General features: G+C 54.2%; 1 protein-coding gene across 5 annotated transcripts in view; it reads right to left on the bottom strand.

Moving 5' to 3' along the window:
* The window catches only part of KCNB1 (potassium voltage-gated channel subfamily B member 1), a 107642-nt gene extending 101543 nt beyond the window's left edge, over nucleotides 1-6099 (bottom strand). For 3 of the 5 annotated variants that reach the window (XM_071446554.1, XM_071446555.1, XM_071446558.1), the window contains exons 1-2: nucleotides 5152-5722; nucleotides 3613-4275 (exon numbers count right to left, since the gene is read on the bottom strand). In XM_071446554.1, the coding sequence (XP_071302655.1) occupies nucleotides 3613-4179 (567 nt within the window). In that variant the 5' untranslated portion in view covers nucleotides 4180-4275; nucleotides 5152-5722. Of the gene's footprint in view, nucleotides 1-3612; nucleotides 4276-4956; nucleotides 5047-5151; nucleotides 5723-5964 lie in introns of those variants that run through there. The other 2 variants (XM_071446556.1, XM_071446557.1) reach the window with 2 other exon arrangements.
* Between the last annotated feature and the right edge of the window lie 13408 nt (nucleotides 6100-19507).

Here is a 19507-nt window from a genome sequence, read left to right as displayed (position 1 = left end):
AGGAGCAATTAGGATCAAAACCCAAACCAGAACGCTGGAGCTGTCTAACCACTACAGCCCTGGCATGGACACTACGCCCGAGGAAAAGCAGCACTTCTGCCTGGCTTCTGGAGAGCTGCTTTGCTTTCCTGACAAAAGGAAAGCTGCCATGCAACAAAGTGTGAGAGCTACTCCAGAAAATATCTGCACCTCGTCAGCTTCTAGAGTAAACCATGACAGAAACGAGCACCAGAGTCCTCTGTGGTTAAAAATGGATGTTGTGAGTACACCAAAGCACATGAAGAATACTATTTAAAAAACAAAACCAAGAATCAACCACCAAACTATTAAGATAGACTGGGAGAACGATAAAAATAAGCATGAACATGCAAAAACAGTGATTGCAGGAAGAGGAGAAAGCATCCACAAAGCCTGCAGTGAATGTTTGTCAGGGATATGCAGGCAAATAACCACAGGAAATGGGAGAATCAGATCCCTTAAAATATATGCTAAGGTTAGAGGGAGATGAACACAGTTTTATTTAATAACTGCCTGATACTTTTTCCATTTGACAGAGGCCAGGTCCCTGGAGTGCTGCATTCTGTGCCCAGGGGTTCCCCTCTGGGCAGGTGAGGGCAGGGAGCACAGAGCATCCCAGCCCAGGGCACGGGGCTGAACTGAAACCCCTTTGGGCACTGGGGGCTGCTCCTGGCCCAGCCTGGCCGAGCTGGAGCCGTGCTGGGGCTCTGGGATCACCCGGAGGGGCCGGGCTGTGCCAGGGACAGCAGCGAGGTCCCCTCACTGCTGCCATGGGGTGACAGCAGGGCACAGCCCCAGAGCCTCCTCTGCAAACCCGGGGCCTCTTGGGCAGTGGGAATGGGGGGAATGCAGGAGGGCTCTCTCCAGCCACAGACACGGTGAAGCCTCACACATGGATAGGACCCTGCTTGCCACGATGGTTGGTTTAAAAGCCAGACAGAGCAGTCAGAAGATACAGGTAAATCTCCAGGGGATAAGAAAGCAACAAAAACTACGGCCTCGAGGATTCTTCTTCTCTTATTTGAATGCTATCTTACAACCTGGGGTATGCCACATATTGTCCCATTTAAATAAATAATTAAAAGAAAATCCATAAAAAACAAAACCAGCAAAAAGCATCCAAGAATAAAAAAAAGGCAACCCCAAATTCCTGAAAACCAAGCAACTTAAAAACAAGTCTGTCTGTTTAACTGGTCCCAGTATAACCCAGGAGTAAGCTGGTATGGAGGGGTGAGGTGCTGTGCTGTGCAGAAAATGTTAAAATGCAGCCAATGCTGGCAGCCAAAGACCCTGGTTTGGTTTGGGGGAGAACCTGCACCTGTACCCATTTTCTGGACTTCTTAAAGAGAACATGAAGGTATCTTGTATCTGTTGTATGGAAAACCCTTTGCACTGAGTGGAACAAGTCTGAAGAGAAAAAAATAAACAGGAGTAGTTCAGATTTCCCCAACAGCGGCTTTAGGACCTCGCGTGACATTAAACCTCACAACAGTTTACTTTGTTCCCTTCCATAGGAACAGTTTGAGCTCCCAGAGCTGGCAAAGCAGAGGGAGTCTGGCTGCAGGAGAGGTGAGAGGAGCTCCCCTGGCTGTGCACAGCGCTGCACGGAGCAGGCAGCAGGGGAAGGGGGCCAGGAGCTGCCAGGCAGGGGCTCAGCCTGGGCCCGCACACCCTGCCAGGGAGCCCGGCCCAGCTGGGCAGGGAATGGCCCAGGCTGCCAATGCCTTCCCCACGTCCTTCCATCAGAGCCTGAAGGGTGAGTCCAGCTATTCAATATGTGGATTGAACTCTCGGGCAGGTGATCAAAGCTAAGGGCATCCTCTGGCACGAGGGAAAGGCAGCCCAGTAGCAGGGAGCAAATCGGATAAAGAGCAGGCTTAGCAGAGCTGCTGTCCCTGCCTGCTAAGCTAATTGTTCAGCAGGCCTGCTTGCCCTGCTAACACACGAGGTGAGTGGGAACCTGTGTTTGGGAACTGCTGCGATATCTGAGGTCTGAGAACACACAGCATCACTCCCATTGCAGTAATGAAGGCACAGAATGGCAGCTTTAAATGCTAAGGGTAATGATGCATTACCATTCCCTCTCAATTAATCCAGAGCCTGCAATGCCGGGTGCACTTACTCCGAGAATTTTCTCAGAAAATGAAGCTAGAGTATTTCATTTATAAATCACAAAAGACGCTTATTTGGCAAGAATGACCCTTGCTCATATACAATAAATCATGAACATCAACAGTCTCTAATGGATTTTGAGTCAGTGCCACAGAAAGCAAAGCCTGGGGCCTGTGTTTCAAGATTCCAGGACTGTGCCAAAGGAGCCTTATAAATTATGAATGTGTTCATCACGGTGTCATCTGTGCCACTGGAGAGATAGAGGCACTCTGGGGCTCTGTTTGACATTAAAGAAGTGATATTGGGTTCAGCAGGCAGACCATGCCTCCCCTTCCCATGCCAGGCTGAGCCAGTCCATGTCTCACAAAATCCCTTCCCCAAAGTTTCTTACATGCTTTTGGTTCACGATGTGCAGCATTTTGAGAAGAGGAAAAAAAGAGGTAAAGAAGTCTGTTTGCACAAGTAGCCCATCCAACCAGACTTCCAAGGGATGGAGCCAAGGTCTGCGTTTGCAGATGTTTGTACAGAGAGTACAGAGGCATTACAGAGGTAGCCAGGGCTTCTTGTGACTTCTCTGCCATACAGCGAGGACGTGGGTACACAGAAAATTCAAGTTTTGGTCCCTACTGCTCAGTCTCTCATGCTTTTCAGTTATTCATCCCACAGTTTTCAACCTCTCCCCCTTCACTTTTGTCCCCATGGTTACTGAATCACTGTGTTCGCAGAGATTTTCCTCACTAAAGAAAATGTGACTAACATGAGGCAGCTAAATTATCAGAGCCAACTCTGACATTGGTTTCTCCCAACATGGATCTTATCTTCAAAATGCCTTCAAGCAGACCTGTCCACTGAAACCAACTTCAGAGTAAGCAGCACTTCAGCTATTGACAGAGCTGCATCACTTGCACAGGGAAGAGTTTAAAAAGGCTGGAATCAGGTAAAGGACAAAAATCAAACACCAGCTTTAGCAGACACGCAGCCTAGGAGTGCGTGATACAAATAACTAGGAGACACATTTCACTACAAAAAGAAATTCAATTAAGCCCTGGAATGGAAGGCATTATTCCCTCACTCTAGCCAGGTCTAGGAGTTCAAGCAGAAGTGGCTTCTTGAAAGCCAATTTGATTAAGCAGCAGAAGACTCACACATTTTAGGCCCAAAGAAATCTCTATTACAAACTGCACCAACACAGGCCAGTGGGTGACAAGTCTAAAATGTTCAGCCACAGCAGTCTTTGCATGCTGACCCCCTGCTCAGAGGAGCTTCTCCCACACTTGTCCCAGGCTGCCCCAGGGACACTCAAACCACATCCCTTCCAAACTACCAAAAACCACTGAAATTGATCTGTATATGAGAGGCCTTCCTCTCCTTCACTCGCAGCATCCATCCAGCCACAAGTGCCCAGACACCAAAGCAAGGGCAGCTCCTCAGGGAGCATCACCAGTCGGGAGCCAGTAGACAACAGAGATGTGGAACACTTACCTTGGCCGCTACGGAGGAGTTGGGCTTCTCCAGGAGGTCCCAGAGCTTTTTCCTTTTCTCAGCACAGCAAGTGTTATCGAATTCCTCCCCTTCCCTTTCCCTCAGGGTCTCCGCTTCTCTCTTCAGCTCCTCGTTCATCTGCTCCTTCTTCTGGTGGTAGCGGGCCTGGCAGCAGGACTCCAGGTAGATCTCGTCCACCCCCCAGTAGTCCAGCTCCTGGCTGAAGGACAAGGCGCACATCTCCTCCATCATGTGCAGCTTGCCGGTGCGATAGAAGTTCAAGATCGAGGTGAATGCCCCGGGGTGCCTGTCGAAGAAGTACTCGTTCTCCTCCAGGTTGTAGTCGTCGCAGATCTCCATGAGGGAGTCGTGCGTGTTGCAGTCTCTGAGCTTACCCAGCCTGGTCCGCGGCAACCTGTCCAAGGTGCGCCAGAGAACCTCGTGGGCCAGCCCCCCCACGTTGAGCTTGACCCTCCGGGAGCAGGCCTTGCTCCTGACGATCTCGGTGGGGTCCGGAGGCAAAGAGGTAGTAGAGCGAGATCCATGCTTATTCATCCCCAGAGGCATCGCGGGTCCCGCTCGGGCTGGACGCGGCTCGGTGCGGCGCGGGGCAGGGCGCGGGGCCGGCGCTGCTCACCTCTCGCTGCCCTCCATGCCCCGGAGCTGCAAGAGAGGCCGCGCGTGGGTCCCCGCCCGCCGCCCCCGCCGCGCCCGCGGGCGGGGAGCGGGGCCGCCAATGGCGGGGGGGCGGCGGCGCTGTCCGCCCGCCGGTGCTGAACCGCGCCCGGCCCGCTCCGAGCCCGGCCCGCTCCACGTGCGGCCGCCGCTGCCGCCGAGCTCCCCCGGGCGGCGGCCGGGGTCCCCCCGCCCCGGCGGGGCTGCGGAGCCGGGCACGGCCCCGGGAGCCCCCCCGGGTGCCGCGTGGGGCGCGGGGCTGCCCCGAGCACCGCTCGGCGATGCGCCCCGAGAGCCGCCGGGCCCCGGCCGGGGTGCGCTGGCACCGGGCCCCCATCGCGGAGCGCCCGGCCCCGCCGGTCCCCACACGCAGCCCGAGCAGCCCCCAGGGCTGCCCCCCGCCCTGCCCGGCCGTGCAGGCTGCGGAGGCTTTTAGTAACTCCAGCCTTAGAGATTTCCCGAGGAAAGAGCTGGGGCAGGGAAATGGGAGGATTTACAGCCGCTCTAACGACGCGCTCTGCCTCTCTGGGCTGCCCAGGGACGCCCCCCAAGCCCCCCGCACCGGCCTCTGCATAACCGGGAAAGCAACGAAAACGGGAATAAGGAAAAACCCCGAGCCTGTCTTAGGGAGCCGGGTGGCTCCTGGCAGCGCCGAGCACTGTTGCTTACACAAGATGGCACGAAGAGAAGCCCCGGCGCAGGCAGGAGCGGCTCCCCCGTGCACAGCCGGCACAGCTCGGGGCTCGGCCCCGTCCCCGCCGACCCAGCTCCCCCAGCCCCAAAAGCGGAGCCCCGCCGCTGCCTCCGGCCGCCGCACACGGGGAGAGGCTGGCGTGGCGCGGCCCGAGCCCAGCCCTCACCTACCTCCTCCTGCGGGCTCCCGGCGAGGCGGTGCGGGGCGTGCGGGGCCGAGGGCGGCTACATCCTGCGGCGGGGCGGGCGGCAGGGGCGGCCCCGCTCGCATCCCCCCCGGGCAGCCTCAAGGCGGAGGGATGGCGGCGGCGCTCCCGGCTGTCCGCGGAGCCCAGGGGGAGGGGAAGGGAAGCGAGGTAAAGCGGCTCCTTCGGCAGGAAGCTTTCCAAGGCCTTCCCTCGGCTGCGGCTCCCCGCTCCTACCCGCGGCCAGCGCCGGAGCCGCCTCTGCGCCCGCCCCCGGCCCCGTCCCCGGGCACACGCGGAGCGGAGCCCCGGCGCTGCCGGCCGCTGCCTCGGCTCGGCGATCAACAAGTGCAGCCCGCGGCTCGGCGCGGCCGTGCGCGGCTGTCCCGCGCGGGGCGGAGGGCTCGGGGCCGGGGCCGGGCAGCTCCACCGTGAGCCGGAGCCCAGCATTGCAGCGGGGCCGCCCCGCTCCGCTCCCCGGGCCCTCCCTGCGCCCGCGGGGCCGCTCCGCAGCTCCCGGGGCCGGCGGCGAGCGCCCAGGCAAGCGAGGAGCCGAGAGCCCCGGCAGGGCCCCGCCGCCTGCCAGGCGGTGCCGAGCCGGGAGCAGCGGAGCTCAGGGAGGTTGCTCATCACCCCGGCTGTGAGCGCGAACCGGGCCCTCGCCCCCACCCCGCTGCCCCTCGTCGGAGGAACGAGCCCACAACCATGGCCGCAGATATTTGCAGAAACAGAAGGAATAGCAACGGATCTCTGCTGCCGATTAGGACTATAAATACAACATAAAGCAGCATTTACTAACCTGAAAAAACAGCAGAAATAGAGAAAACGTCGACTTTCCAGGCAACAGCGCAGCAATCGAAGTATTCCTCTACCAGGCTGTCCCTCTTGTCTCCTTCCTTCACTCCCACCAGAGAAAATGGCCCTCAGCAACAGCCTGGAGAGCCATTAGCACCAATTAGTATCACTTAATGCAGTTCACCTGTTTGGACTGGTGTACCAGGGGTACACAGCTGTGCCCTTCTCTTGCCTTGATTGCTCGTGGCTCCTGGACTCCAGTGACAGTTCCGGAAACTGGAGCCCCGTGTCTGATTTTATGTAATTAATTACGAAAAATGACCCCCAGTGCTGCTTTCCCCCATTATCTGTGCTTCTCTCGCCTGTGCCTGGCTCCTGATGCCCAGTGCTCTAATGTCAGTGCTAGACTGTTATATTTGTTGTTTGAATGCCTACATCTTCCTGAGAGGTCGCTTTCTGAAATCCCAAACAGTGCTTTTGTCCAGTACTTCACATTTTAGGAATTTCTTACAAGGAGTTGGTCACTACCTTCCTTTGGAGAAGAGGAAATTAAGATATAGAAAAGCACGATCACCCAGAAAAGGATGGAAGGAAGAATTGGGAATAAAACCTGTTGACAAGCTTAATCCCAGCTCAGGGCCCCTCCAGTGAAGTAGCTCCTCCTGCCCCATGAATACTTACAATGCAGGACAGACATCAGGGCAATATTGAGAGCACTTCAGCTCTCAGTCGGCTCCTTCAGCTTTGTCATCATTTCTCCTCCACACCCGACTTTACTCCCCTTACAACACAGACAAAACCCCTGACTAGGAAGCTCAGTCTGTTAATGATTATAAAATGCTTTGAAACTTCCAGCTGGCAGGTGCCACAGGAGAGCAAGGGTTTGTCAGCACTGACCTCCTGGGCACATTGTCTGCCCCCGTGGTGCTGGGAGGGAGAATGACAAGTGGCCTAATGCAGGGAGATGCGTCAGATTCGCCAGTAAATCACTGGGGGAGAGGCACCTTGGCGTTGTTAGCAGGGCATTGGAACTTCCTGCGTCAGGCAGGCTCCCTGCCACTGCCACTGACGTGCTCTGCCCAGGGGCTGGAGAGGCAGCCCTGGAACCGGGGCAGCCCAGGCTCCTGCAGAGCTGCCCTTCCACACTGCTCCTCTGGCCACTGCTGAAAACGGCTCTGAGGGAGCTGGGAGAGGGAGCCCTGCCCAGGGCAGCCCCTCCAGCTGGCTCTGCCTGGGGCGATCCACGAGCCTGGGGGGAGGAGAGGATGTTTCCACCCCCAGGACATCTGTTCCCTGCAGCATTTCTTGTCCCACACGAAGAGTTTGTCAGCGAGGGGCAGTGCAGGCCTGGAGATGCAGAAATGTGCATCCCGCTCGCTCTTCTCCAAGGTTATTTCACCCACTCTTGGTTTGGATACACATTTCGATTGATATTTTTGTACTCTGAGCTTTGCAAACTCAATTTATGGTTTGTTATTTCCCCAGCCTGTGGAGCTGGCCAAATGTTTGGCTGCAGTTTGTGCAAACCCTGTTTCTCTCGGGTATTACAGCATTTATTGACAAGGAAACACCTCAAACCCCGAGCACCTCACAGGAAATATGCAGAGCACAGCAAAGATGTGTTCTCCTGGGCCTGCATTCAGTGGCATAGACATATCTGGATTTCACTGCCAGGCAGAGCAGCTCTGTAAGGCAGTGCTTGTTGAGCTACAACATGAGAAGGAAATAGGCTGAGCCTAAATGTGGAAATAAACATCCCTCTGCTGATGAGCAGTGACTCCTCTGCCTGCATAAGGAAAGCATCACATCTTCTCAAACACCTGTGCCACGGGACACTCTGGCATCTTCCTGTCCATCCTCTGAAGCAAAGGGAAGGCTGGTTCACTGCATTTCACTGCTGACAGGAAAACCAAGGGCTGTGGGGAAAGGAAGGCTCCTGGTCCCTCTGCAAGGCGGGGCCCAGCCCTGTCCCAGCCATGGCGTGTGGGACACAGGGTCCCCACAGGGAGGGGAGCAGCTGCTTTGGGAGCCCCGAGGTTTGGCTGGTCCCCATTGCTGAGCTTCACACTCTGAAAGGAGCTCTGAGGTAACCATAACCCACACTGTTCTTGCAGCCCAAGGGCCCTTGTCCTTGGGAGTGGGAAAGGCAATCACACACAATAAACTTCCTCTGTTGCAGAGCGTTTCCTATCATGTCCCTTTAAGACTTCCCTCAGTTTCCTGGGATTTTCTTTCCAGACTGGAAACACTTTAGGTACAATGGAGATTTTCTTTTATAGCCCAAAATTCTTTCCCTTAAATGGGAAAAAAATTATCAGGTTCCTTGGCAGAGATCCATAACAAGTGTTGAAAAGTGCAAAAAGAACTGAGATAGATAGTGCTTGTGCTACTGAGAGCCCAGGAGCATGGAAATACTGGAATACCAGGGGGAAATACTGGAAGCAGACAGCAAAATACAATCCAAAAATGAACTTTAAAGAAAGAGAAAGAGTTGAAGTTTTCAGCTTGTCGAAACTTTCTGGATGCATTTTGAAGTGGCGGGGTGCCCCAGACGCCCTCGTTCCAGGCTGGCTTCCCTCCCTGCTGCTGCCCCGAGGAGGGGCTGGCAGAGCTGCAGCCCTGCTCACAGCAGCTCTCTGGAGGAGGGCAGGAAGCACTCCAGGTTGTCAGAGAGGCTCCGGGTTCAGGTCCCCACAGAGCCCACTCGGGGCCATCCCCGCGGCGCTCTGCCCCTCTCAGGGTGTGCATTTCCTCCATGCCTCTGTCCAGTGTCTGTCTGTGCTCACTGACCACAGGCACTGCCCTGGCTCCTCTTGCAGGGATGGCTCTGGCACACCCACCTCTCCTCTTTTCATCATGAGGATGACTCGGGGGGCACTGGAAGCTATGGAGGCACCAGACTCTCCCCTAAGGTGTGTGAAACATCCCCTCCTGGCTGTGTCTGCCTTGTTCACAGCAGGTTTGAGACCAAATACAATTGCTTTGGGAAGGAAAAATACAGAGTTCTGAAAAATACAGATTGGGAAGGAAATAACCAAATTTCTGCTGGTTGAGGAATGAAAAGCCTCCAGTGGGTTGATTTTTCCCTGTCACCCATCTGCTTGGGAACTCGCAAAAGGATCTGAGAAATTTTCTCCTACCTATCAACAGTGTAGGCCAAATGCTTGGGAGAGCCAGGGACCAGGACCTGGAGGCAGCAGCACTCCCAGGGATGCATAGGCAGGAGGCCCTGCCTGCTCTCATCTTCACAGCAGGGCAAGAGGAGCCAGGTCCCCTCCCTGAAGGGCCTGAGGAGCATCTGAGCCTGGGAGCAGAACTCCCTGAGGTGGCAACGAGGGAGCTGTGACCTGAACGTGCTCCTGCCAGGACTGACCCCAGCCCCATGGTCTGCCCAGCTCCTCTTTAGCAAACACAGGCTCAGGGCTCAGCCCTAGAGGCAAAGCAAACACTGAACTCAGCCACAGACTAAATCTGCTTCGTGGTCTAAGGCTGGAAAAATGCCATCAGTTGAATGTCCTGGAGCGCAGAGAGTTTCCTGAGGATAAATGAGAACAAGAATTGCTCTGCTCTTGCATATGTGGATCCTAAAAGTGGAAATGCAGTCAGAGAGCAATCTCACATGGTTCCTGGGAAGTACCATAATATTCCCTTTCAGCCTGAGAGACGGGCACCATGTGATGGGGGATGAATGAGCAGCTAAATGTACTTTAAATCTGAAGAGATGTCCATTAGTGATTCCTGCCAAGACTGTTTGCCTTGACCCTGTTACCACTGACAGAGGCTGCTGCCACCAGTGGGAGAAGCTTTCATGAGAGCTGCACGTCAAGTGAGAACCAAGCTGATGGGAGTTTCCAACAGGTTAAGCTTTTTATGGGAAACTGCTAGAAAACAGGCAGGCATTGAAAAAAGTTTCACAAAAGCAGCGCTTTTTTCTTGGCCACTCCCTGATCTGAATTGCCCTAAGCCTTGAATAAACACTCTCCTACTCCCCTCCTTCGTGCCATTCCAACAGTTAAAGCTGGAGCTGCTTTGGGGCTGTGAAGGGACACGGTGATGAGGGAGTCAAGCTGAATTTCAAGCTACTACTTAATGTTCCTTCAGTGCTGAGGGAGCCTGGGGAACTAATGTTCCCCAGTGCTGGGGAAAGGCACGGGGAAAGGCTGGGCATCTCCTGCACCAGAGGGGCTGGCTCCTGTGATCTCAGTGACACCCAGTCACAGCACAGGAACAGCAAAAATTGTCCCTGGGAAGGGCCACTCCCAGCCTTTTTTGGGTTGTTTTGCATCTGTAACTTGTCTTTAATAAACTACATTTTAATTTGGAGGTTTATGAAGATCATTTTAAAGCAGCTTATCTAACACTCTGTTCTCCTCCCCTGTTTTTCCCCAAAGTGTTTGTGGGTGATGCACAGGCTGCAATGAGGCTTTTTGAAGGCTGTCTGGGATTAAACTCCTTCACATGGGACAACACTACTCCACGAATTTCAGTGAGTACTTCCAAAATGCCCTTTTGGCTGGGGGAAGCAGATCCAGCCCCAGCGAACCAGAAAGGACAAAGGGGAGGTGGCAACACAAACGGAGAGCCCTGCAAACCGCAGGGAAAGCGCAGCTGCAGGGCTGGGGCAGCAGCACAGCCCGGCTGGGGACAGCCAGCAGCAGAGCAAGGAGCACCTGAGGCTGAGCAGCAGGGAAAGCGGGCGATGGAGCCCTCTGAGGATCTCATCTTCTGCTTCTCTGGCCCCTCTTTAAGGTGCCAGTGACATTTTTCTTTCCCCTTGGGATCTGCAGCCTGAGACCCCTCCTGAAGGCTGCTCTGTGTGCTGCATCTTCCAGGGCATTTCTTAACGTCCACTTTGCTTTTCAAACAGCAGCAGCTGGAAAAGGTCGAAAACCAGCAGATTTTATTTTGTTTTTCAGAAATAGCCCCACAATGAGCACTTGTCCAGAGAGCAGAGACCCCTGCTCAAGTCCCCCAGCTCAGTGCCCTCCCTGTCCTCAGCTGCTTTTGTTTTAGGCACCAAAATTCCCAACAGCCTTGCAACAAAACCTTTACCCCAGCACCTGAGCCAGTATTCCCTGCCCTTCTGAGACTCATTTTCTGGCATGACTAAACATCTAAAAAGGTCAACAGCTAAGAAATTTCTATCCTCTCTGAATTCCAGCATTGGAGTGCTCTAAAAAGCATTTTTCTGTCCAAACTCCTCATTATAACACAGAATTCTGGTGAACATGTTGTTTTCTGCAAAAAGCAGTTGCAGTGCAGCTCTTCAGTAAAGCACATGGGGCTCCTTCTCTGCAAAGGGCAAAGGATGTGGCAAGGCAGCCCTGAAAATGCTGCTCTGCACTCCTGCCAGCTCTGCAGGGTTCAGCAGGTCCCAGACCCAGCGGGGAGGACAGAAATTCCTTTAAACAGGTGAAAAATGGGGTCTGGCCATGCTCTGCAGATCCCACCCAGCTGCCCTTCCAATCTCTGCTGGCTGGGGAGGAGAAGGGTCCCGAGAGAAAGGGAGAAAGAGCCCAGGCTCAGGAACCCCCCTGGGGCCCTGCAGGGGATGGGGCACCCAGGGCAGGGGCACACGGGGCTGCAGGAGATGGCACACAGACAGGGGCACACAGACAGGGGCACACGGGGCTGCAGGATGGGGCACACGGGGCAGGGGCACACGGGGCAGGGGCACCCAGGGCAGGGGCACACGGGGCTGCAGGATGGGGCACACAGACAGGGGCACACAGGGCAGAGGCACACAGGGCAGGGGCACACAGGGCAGGGGCACACGGGGCAGGGGCACACGGGGCTGCAGGAGATGGCACACAGACAGGGGCACACAGACAGGGGCACACAGGACAGAGGCACACAGGGCAGGGGCACACAGGGCAGGGGCACATGGGGCTGCAGGATGGGGCACACAGGGCAGGGGCACACGGGGCTGGGGCACACGGGCAGGGGCAGCCAGCCCAGCAGGGCTGAGTCCCCAGCCCAGCCCAGAGCACAGAGCGTGGCTCAGGGGCAGGGGGGAGATGTGGCCACAGCCCTCAGGAACTGGGCTCCCCCTGTCCCCATGGCCTCCCCGTCACTCACACTGCAGGCTTCTGACCCTGGCCCTGGCACAGAGAGGTTTCTCTCTCTTCTCCCAGCCTTTATGTTCTGTCGTGCCAGTAACCAAAGTAACACCAATAAAAATCTCTATTATGACAATTCTGAGGAATCTTTGTATTTTAAGAAAGTTGTCAGGTACCTAACAACAATACAAAGATTCCTCAGGATTGTCATAATAGAGATTTTTATTTTAGAAGAGTTATCAGCTACCTACCTTTGTCTTTTTCCATTCATTAAATATTAACAACATAATTAACAACAGCCAACGTAATGCAAAATTTACAAGGCCCTCAATTCAAGCTGTTAAGCCCCATTAAATCAGGAAATCCCAGCAAACTCCCAAACTTGACAATAACCATCATGTTTGAAAAGCAAGCAGCCATTTCAGTATTTCACAGCTGCTCTCCGAAATACTTTGATGGCCCTTCAGGTTCAAGCTCAGCCTGCATTTTCAGCTGACCACTCCGGTTGGTCTCAGAACCGGCAGAGCCCCTGCCCGAGGGCTGTGGGAGGCAGCTGGGGGTGCCTCAGCCCTGCTGCCCCCCGGGCATGCCCCAGCCCGAGCACTGACATCCTGGGCCAGCTCCCCCTGCCCTCGATGCCCCCGCCTGCCCTGGCCCTGCTCAGAGGCCACAGCTGCAAGGAGGGGGTGTCTGCCCCCCTCACACACCCTCACCCTCACACCTGCAGATGTTCTCCCCAGTTTTACTCAGCTCCTTCACCCCGTCTCTGTTTCCTGGCAGATTCACAGAGGTCAGCCACAGTCTTGCCCAAAACCCAGAGGTGAAGAACCAAACCCACCAGCAGTGCCCTGGCTCTCCTCCTCGTGGCTGCTCTTCAGTCTCTTTTCCCTTGCACACAAAGGCTGAAGGTGGTTCTGCACCGAACTCATCAGAGGAGGTCATTAAATACCTCTGCCCATCAAAGGCTCCTCTCCAGGCCGGCGCTCCCTGCCTGCCTGCCCAGACCCCCCTTTGGTCAGGAAGGCTGTGCAGGGGCAGAGGAGCCCACGCAGCAATCCAGCTCCTCTGAGCAGCCAGGCCAGCTGCAGTCCCATGCCAGCACATCTCAGGCTCCATGAAGCAGCCACAATTTCCTCCTGGCCTAAAGCTATTGGTCCTGCAGGGGTGTTTTTCAACTTTCTGCAGTAAAATCCTGATAAAATGTGAATTGGCTTTTGGGGTGCTACACGTGGCTGCACAAACTGTTCCCACTTCCAGAGGGGAGGAGGAAGGGAGGTGAATGGCAGCAGTGAATGAGGGCTGAGTGAATCTCAGGGGCTGAGCTTCAGGGAATGTGCCACCTCTGGGAGTGAATGCCCATGGCCCAGCAGCTGCTTTTCCATCTAAAGCAGATAAGAGCCCCCAGAACTCCTGCAGGCAAGGGAGTTCAATGAGGATGCATTGTAAAAAGTCAGACTCAACAATGTGAACAACAGGTCTCAGTATCTGTTCCTAAAGCATCTGTCTTTCCAGATTTCAATTTAGTAAACAAAAATAAGAACAGTTCCATTTTGTAAAAAAAAAAAAAAAAAAAAAAATTGACTAAAACTAGAGTTTCCCTGTGGAAAAAGTTTAATTAGGATAGGAACAAGCACAAACAAGCAGCATTGTCTGGGGAGCCACCCAGGAACTTCAGCGGTTTGCTTTACAAGTCTTTGCAGTGCAATTTGAAACCAAACCTCCCAATCATTTGCTTAATCAGGAGAAATGTGATGCTCCAGCCCTAATATGGACTAAAGTACATTTAGGGGGTGACTTTGTAGGTACAAACAAATCCTTTGGCCTGCTCACAGTTTCCAGGTTTGAGTTCAGTGTTCCGGGATCCCGGAGGAGCAGGAGGCTGTGTCCCTCTGTCCAGGGAGCAGGAGGCTGTGTCCGTCTGTCCCAGGAGGCTGTGTCCCTCTGTCCCAGGAGGCTGTGTCCGTCTGTCCCAGGAGGCTGTGTCTGTCTGTCCCAGGAGGTTGTGTCCGTCTGTCCCAGGAGGTTGTGTCCCTCTGTCCCAGGAGGCTGTGTCCGTCTGTCCCAGGAGGCTGTGTCCCTCTGTCCCAGGAGGCTGTGTCCATCTGTCCCAGGAGGCTGTGTCTGTCTGTCCCAGGAGGCTGTGTCTGTCTGTCCCAGGAGGCTGTGTCCGTCTGTCCAGGGAGCAGGAGGCTGTGTCTGTCTGTCCCAGGAGGCTGTGTCCGTCTGTCCCAGGAGGTTGTGTCCCTCTGTCCCAGGAGGCTGTGTCCGTCTGTCCCAGGAGGCTGTGTCCCTCTGTCCCAGGAGGCTGTGTCCGTCTGTCCAGGGAGCAGGAGGCTGTGTCCGTCTGTCCCAGGAGGCTGTGTCCGTCTGTCCCAGGAGGTTGTGTCCCTCTGTCCCAGGAGGCTGTGTCCCTCTGTCCCAGGAGGCTGTGTCCATCTGTCCCAGGAGGCTGTGTCCCTCTGTCCCAGGAGGCTGTGTCCGTCTGTCCCAGGAGGTTGTGTCCATCTGTCCCAGGAGGCTGTGTCCATCTGTCCAGGGAGCAGGAGGCTGTGTCAGCCCTGGAAAGCTGCAGCCAGAGCAGAGGACCCTTCCAGGCAGTGCCCTGCAGGATGCACCTGTGCACAGCCACAGCCACAGCCAGGGACCCCAGTGCCTCTGTGGCCCTGGAATGGATCCTTGTGCAAAGTTAATTGCAAGTCGCAGCCTTTGGACTCTGACCGTTGTTTTCCCTTGAAACATCTCCAGGATGAGCTGTCCAGGGCTCGGCTGCTGGGAATGGCAGCAGAGCACACACAGCCCCCCTCAGACCCTCAGGCACAGCCCCAAAGCTGCAGTCCCATAGCTACAAAACGAGGGTGGGTTGGACTGCAACTTCTTCTACCAATTCATCACCCCAATGCACTGGTCTATGCATTGGCTGGGTTAAAAAGCAACAATTCTCAAGAGAGAGAGAGGTGGGAGATGACACCAGGTGATGGAAAGCAAGTCCTTGCTGTTTTACTCAATGTTCAATTGGTATTGAACCCGATGCCTTTTTGGGGCTGTGATATCCCACAGTGGTATCTTTCCTTCTCAAACCCCAGGATTTATGGCCTAATGTCTTTCAAATCTGGTTCAGAAGAGGTCAACAGAAGGAAAATGCCTTTGAGGGGATAAAGGAGTCAGTGCAGAAGAGCTGCCTCCTATTGCTGCACCGGGGGCACCTGCCTGACCTGCCCAGGGTGTTCTGTATTCAGTTACTTGTACCTCTGCCAAAGCTAAAAATGCTCAGGTTGGAATTTTCCACCATTTGCTGGTCTCTAGAAGGAATGAAAGGCCATTTCAGGAAAGTTAGCTATTCTCAATGACTCAACCAGGAGAAAATTACAAAATATTTAGAGGGATGTTATTGGAGATGGTAAAGAATAAGAGTTTCATCTGACATTTGCAGGTTGCACTTCTGTGTAGATTAACAAGGGACAGGAATTAGGATTTTATGAGAAAACCTTAATTTTAGCATTTCATACCAACCAGCAGCTTCGTCTTGCAATCCAAGTATCCTTCTTACAAACTAACAGAATTAAATTACTTCAACTACAGCACCATAATGAAACCAACAGAGTAGAGCCAGGATTCTGGGAGATCTCCCACTGTATTGCACCAATAAATAATTCCTGCAGTTTAGGGCTCTTCCTGATCCATGGTATAAACCCCAATTTTTAATTAAATAGATAAACAAGAACTTCTAAAAGCATCTACACAATTTGCTGGGCAATAAACACAAACATAACAGATGGTTTTGCAGTGAAATCATACACTGGAGGTACCAAAGGCACACAGTAAATTTTCCACGAGATGACCTTTCTCTCAGTCTGAGGGACTTCAGCTGGATTTGGGACCATCCCTGTGCCGGGTTTGGGACCATCCCTGGGCCGGGTTTGGGACCATCCCTGGGCTGGATCTGGGACCATCCCTGGGCTGGATCTGGGACCATCCCTGGGCTGGATTTGGGACCATCCCTGTGCCAGGTTTGGGACCATCCCTGGGCCAGGTTTGGGACCATCCCTGTGCCGGATCTGGGACCATCCCTGGGCCAGGTTTGGGACCATCCCTGGGCTGGATTTGGGACCATCCCTGGGCCAGGTTTGGGACCATCCCTGGGCCAGGTTTGGGACCATCCCTGGGCCGGGTTTGGGACCATCCCTGGGCTGGATCTGGGACCATCCCTGGGCCGGGTTTGGGACCATCCCTGGGCCGGGTTTGGGACCATCCCTGCCAGGAGAGCTGCGCTGTGCCCGGCTGCATTCCGTACCCTCCCACTCCGCAGCACAGCTGCTCCAGCAGTTGGATGTTTTCCACTCCTCCAGGGGATCTCTTTTTTCAGTCCAGCCTCCCCGAGGATGTTCACGGGGCCAGAGCAGAACCTGGGCCCCACACAGCAAAGCTGTGGATGGAACAGAGCCCCAGCGTCATGGTCCGTGGTCTCCTGACCCCACACAGCACACACTGCTCTAGGGGTGCCCCCATTTCTGACCTTGGGGGTTCCACAGGTGGCAAAGGAGGGAGCAAAGCCTGCTTGCTCTGTGCTGCAGGAGGAAGGACAGAGCAGGGCTGTGGGGTAAAACCGGCTCTATATTTAAGGGCTGCACTGGGTTGTTATGGCAACAGGAATTCCAGCCACCACCGCGGGCTGCTCCGACGCCTCCCTGCCATCCTCTGCAGAGCCCAACTTTGCATCATGCCGCAGCTCCTGCCTAACGCCTGGGCTGAAGGGGAGGGGGAAAATGTGCAACTCATCTTCTCCCAGAGAGCATTTCCTTAGGAGTGGAAAGCAAATGAGACCGGCTTTAATGACTGCCTGTGGATACAGCTCCAAACCCAGCTCCAGCAGCAGGAAGGTTCAGACCAAAACCCAAACCAAACCCAGCTCCAGCAGCAGGAAGGTTCAGACCAAAACCCAAACCAAACCCAGCTCCAGCAGCAGGAAGGTTCAGACCCTCCCAGCTCTGGGGCCCACGGGGACTGGGAGCCCCAGCAAGGCAAACCCAGCTGGTGGTGGGTGTCCCCAGGGGACAAACACAGGGCTGCTGCTGTGTCCTGTGGGTGGGGATGGCCCTGCTGCCACAGCTCAGCAGGACAGAGCCGGCTCACAAACACCAGCAGCCGCCCTGGGGCCGCTTCCCCTCGCTCGGTTCCTTCTGTCTGACTGGTGAAAGTCTGCATTTCATCCACACATCCATCCATGCACTTATATGGTCCTCATCTCCACCATGTCCAAATCTCAAGGGCTACCAGGACATTGTTTGCTTTTTTCTTGCAGCTATCATGCTGGAATTCATAAACAGAAAAGCTGTATGTGAGACACATGCCCTGCTACCACAGCCTCGGCTGAGCCCTGCTGAGCCCAAGTTTGGGCACTGCTCATCCAGGGAGTCGGCCCCCACTGGCCAGAGCCCAGAGGGCAGCAATAGGAGTGACCAGAGATGTGGAAAACAGCCTCTGAGGAGAGGTGGAGGAAAATGGTCAGCTCATGGAAACCGAAGGCAGAGCAGAGGTGGGGTGACAGTTTTCCATTCATAAAAGGCTTCTGTAGAAGACAGCAATGGTTTGTGTTCCTTGTCTGCTGGGAGTTGGACAAAATACAGCAGGATGGGAGAATTGGGATGACTGTCGGGAAAAAAAGGGTAAAGTCCTGGGGCAGTGTGCCCAAGGAGAATTGGGAGTGGAGACATCATTAGGGCTTCCAAGAAAAAGATCCTTGAGCACCTGTCAGGATGGTCGAGACATATTGATTGGGGCTTGGTGCAGGAGGATGGATTAGGGTGCACCTCCATCTCCCTTCCTGCCACGCTGTGGTTGCTCTGTGAGAACCTCACGTGTGCAGAGCAATTACACAGCCCTGGAGCAGTGGAGTCATCTTGGTTGCAGTACCCAGAACTGGGGCTGGTATTTCAGAAGGTACCAAAGGTTCTCAGTGTCCCTGGGCCCACCTCATGTCTCACACTCAGCAGTTCCCAGCCTGGCCACACCAGCCAGGGAGCTCAGTGTCCCAACAGCAGCACTCAAGGAGTCTCTGTTCCACTGCTCAGTGATTCTCCTTTACCTTTAATAGCAAATCCTGTTATTAATCTATTGACCTCCCTCTTAGAAATGGCAGCAATGCAACAACACCTTCCTGCAGCCCATCAGTTCCTGGTTTCCAAAGCTGCTTCTGCTAAACAGTCTTGTTCTGGAATTAACAGAACATTAAATGTCAGTCAGCCCCAATGGGGTGGCTGCTGAGCAGCAGGGCAGCTTGAATCCCAGGCTGCCCCTGATTTGAATGACAAATATTAAAAAAAAAAAAAAAAAAAAATCAAAACTGATGACTGAAAAGAAGAGAAAAAGAAGAGTTGCTGGTAACCAAAAGAGACAGAAGAGGAGCACCAGCCCAGAACCGCTGCATCATCCAGCTACACCCAACATCAGCCTTGCAGCCTGTCCTCTGCTTCAGTCGCTGCTTCTCACTCACCTTGAACTGCTGCCATGGCTGAAGGAATTTCAGAGAAATAGGAGAAGCCAGAAAAGCACAAGGCCTACATTACCCTAAAAATAAACACCCAAAAGGACCCGGAGCTGTTCAGAGGCGAGGAGCTGGAGTGAGCAGAGCCCCCACAAAGCAGCACCTGGGTCAGTGACAGCACCACCCTGGTGACAAATGCCCGGGTGACAGGAGCCCCATCCTGGGCTCCAAGGCCCTCAGGTGCTGAGAAAGAGCAGCAAGACCACCACCACTGCAATGTAAGACTGGCAGGAAAAGCAGCCCAGCAGTGGTGCAGCAAAGTATCAGATGGACCAGCTTGGGTATTTTTGTTCTTGGTAATAAATAAATAAATAAAATTGTGATGATTAAGTGGAAGCAAAATAGCCCTGTTATTGATACAAGTGCCTTTGCAGTACATTAAACCCAAGTAATTTAAAGACCAGAGCACTTCATATAAATAATTAATTATTTTTGGGTTAGCACGATGCCACTGTAGCTGCCCAAATTTTCAAAGAGGGGGTTGCTTTTTAATTAGAATATGGTCATTATAAATGCACGTGGGTCTTTAATCATTCATGTTGGAAACAAGCTGACTCGGTCATGCATCAGAGAGAATAAAGCAGCTCTTATCTCTCTCTAGATCACACCCAGCAAACCTCAGGGCTGCAAATAAGCGAGGAAGTCTGCCCTGTGACAGAGTGTGTTCTCAGCCCTGTGCAGCCCTGGGAGGATGCATTTGCTGAAGCCAGACTAAGAGAATGAAGGGCTGGAGAGCCAATGCCGTGCAGAATCAGCCTGGCCCAGCAGCAGCCTCAGGCAGGCTCTCCCCAGCAAGCAGGGATGTTATGAAGGTGGACAGCCAGAGTGCAGGTGATTTCTTTTAAGGGTTTAATTGCTTCCTTGCTAATAACCTGCAGGGAACTGTCCTCTCCCTCCTTTTCCAGATCTCTGGCTCGGTGGAGAGTCAGTCCCAGCTGGGTTGTGGG

The sequence above is a fragment of the Agelaius tricolor genome, unplaced genomic scaffold (genome assembly GCF_023055355.1).
Source record: "Agelaius tricolor isolate 1412-34295 unplaced genomic scaffold, bAgeTri1.0.p SCAF_23, whole genome shotgun sequence".
NCBI lineage: Eukaryota > Metazoa > Chordata > Aves > Passeriformes > Icteridae > Agelaius > Agelaius tricolor.
The sequence above is the reverse complement of the archived record's forward strand: the minus strand, read 5'-3'. Positions and strand labels throughout refer to the sequence as shown.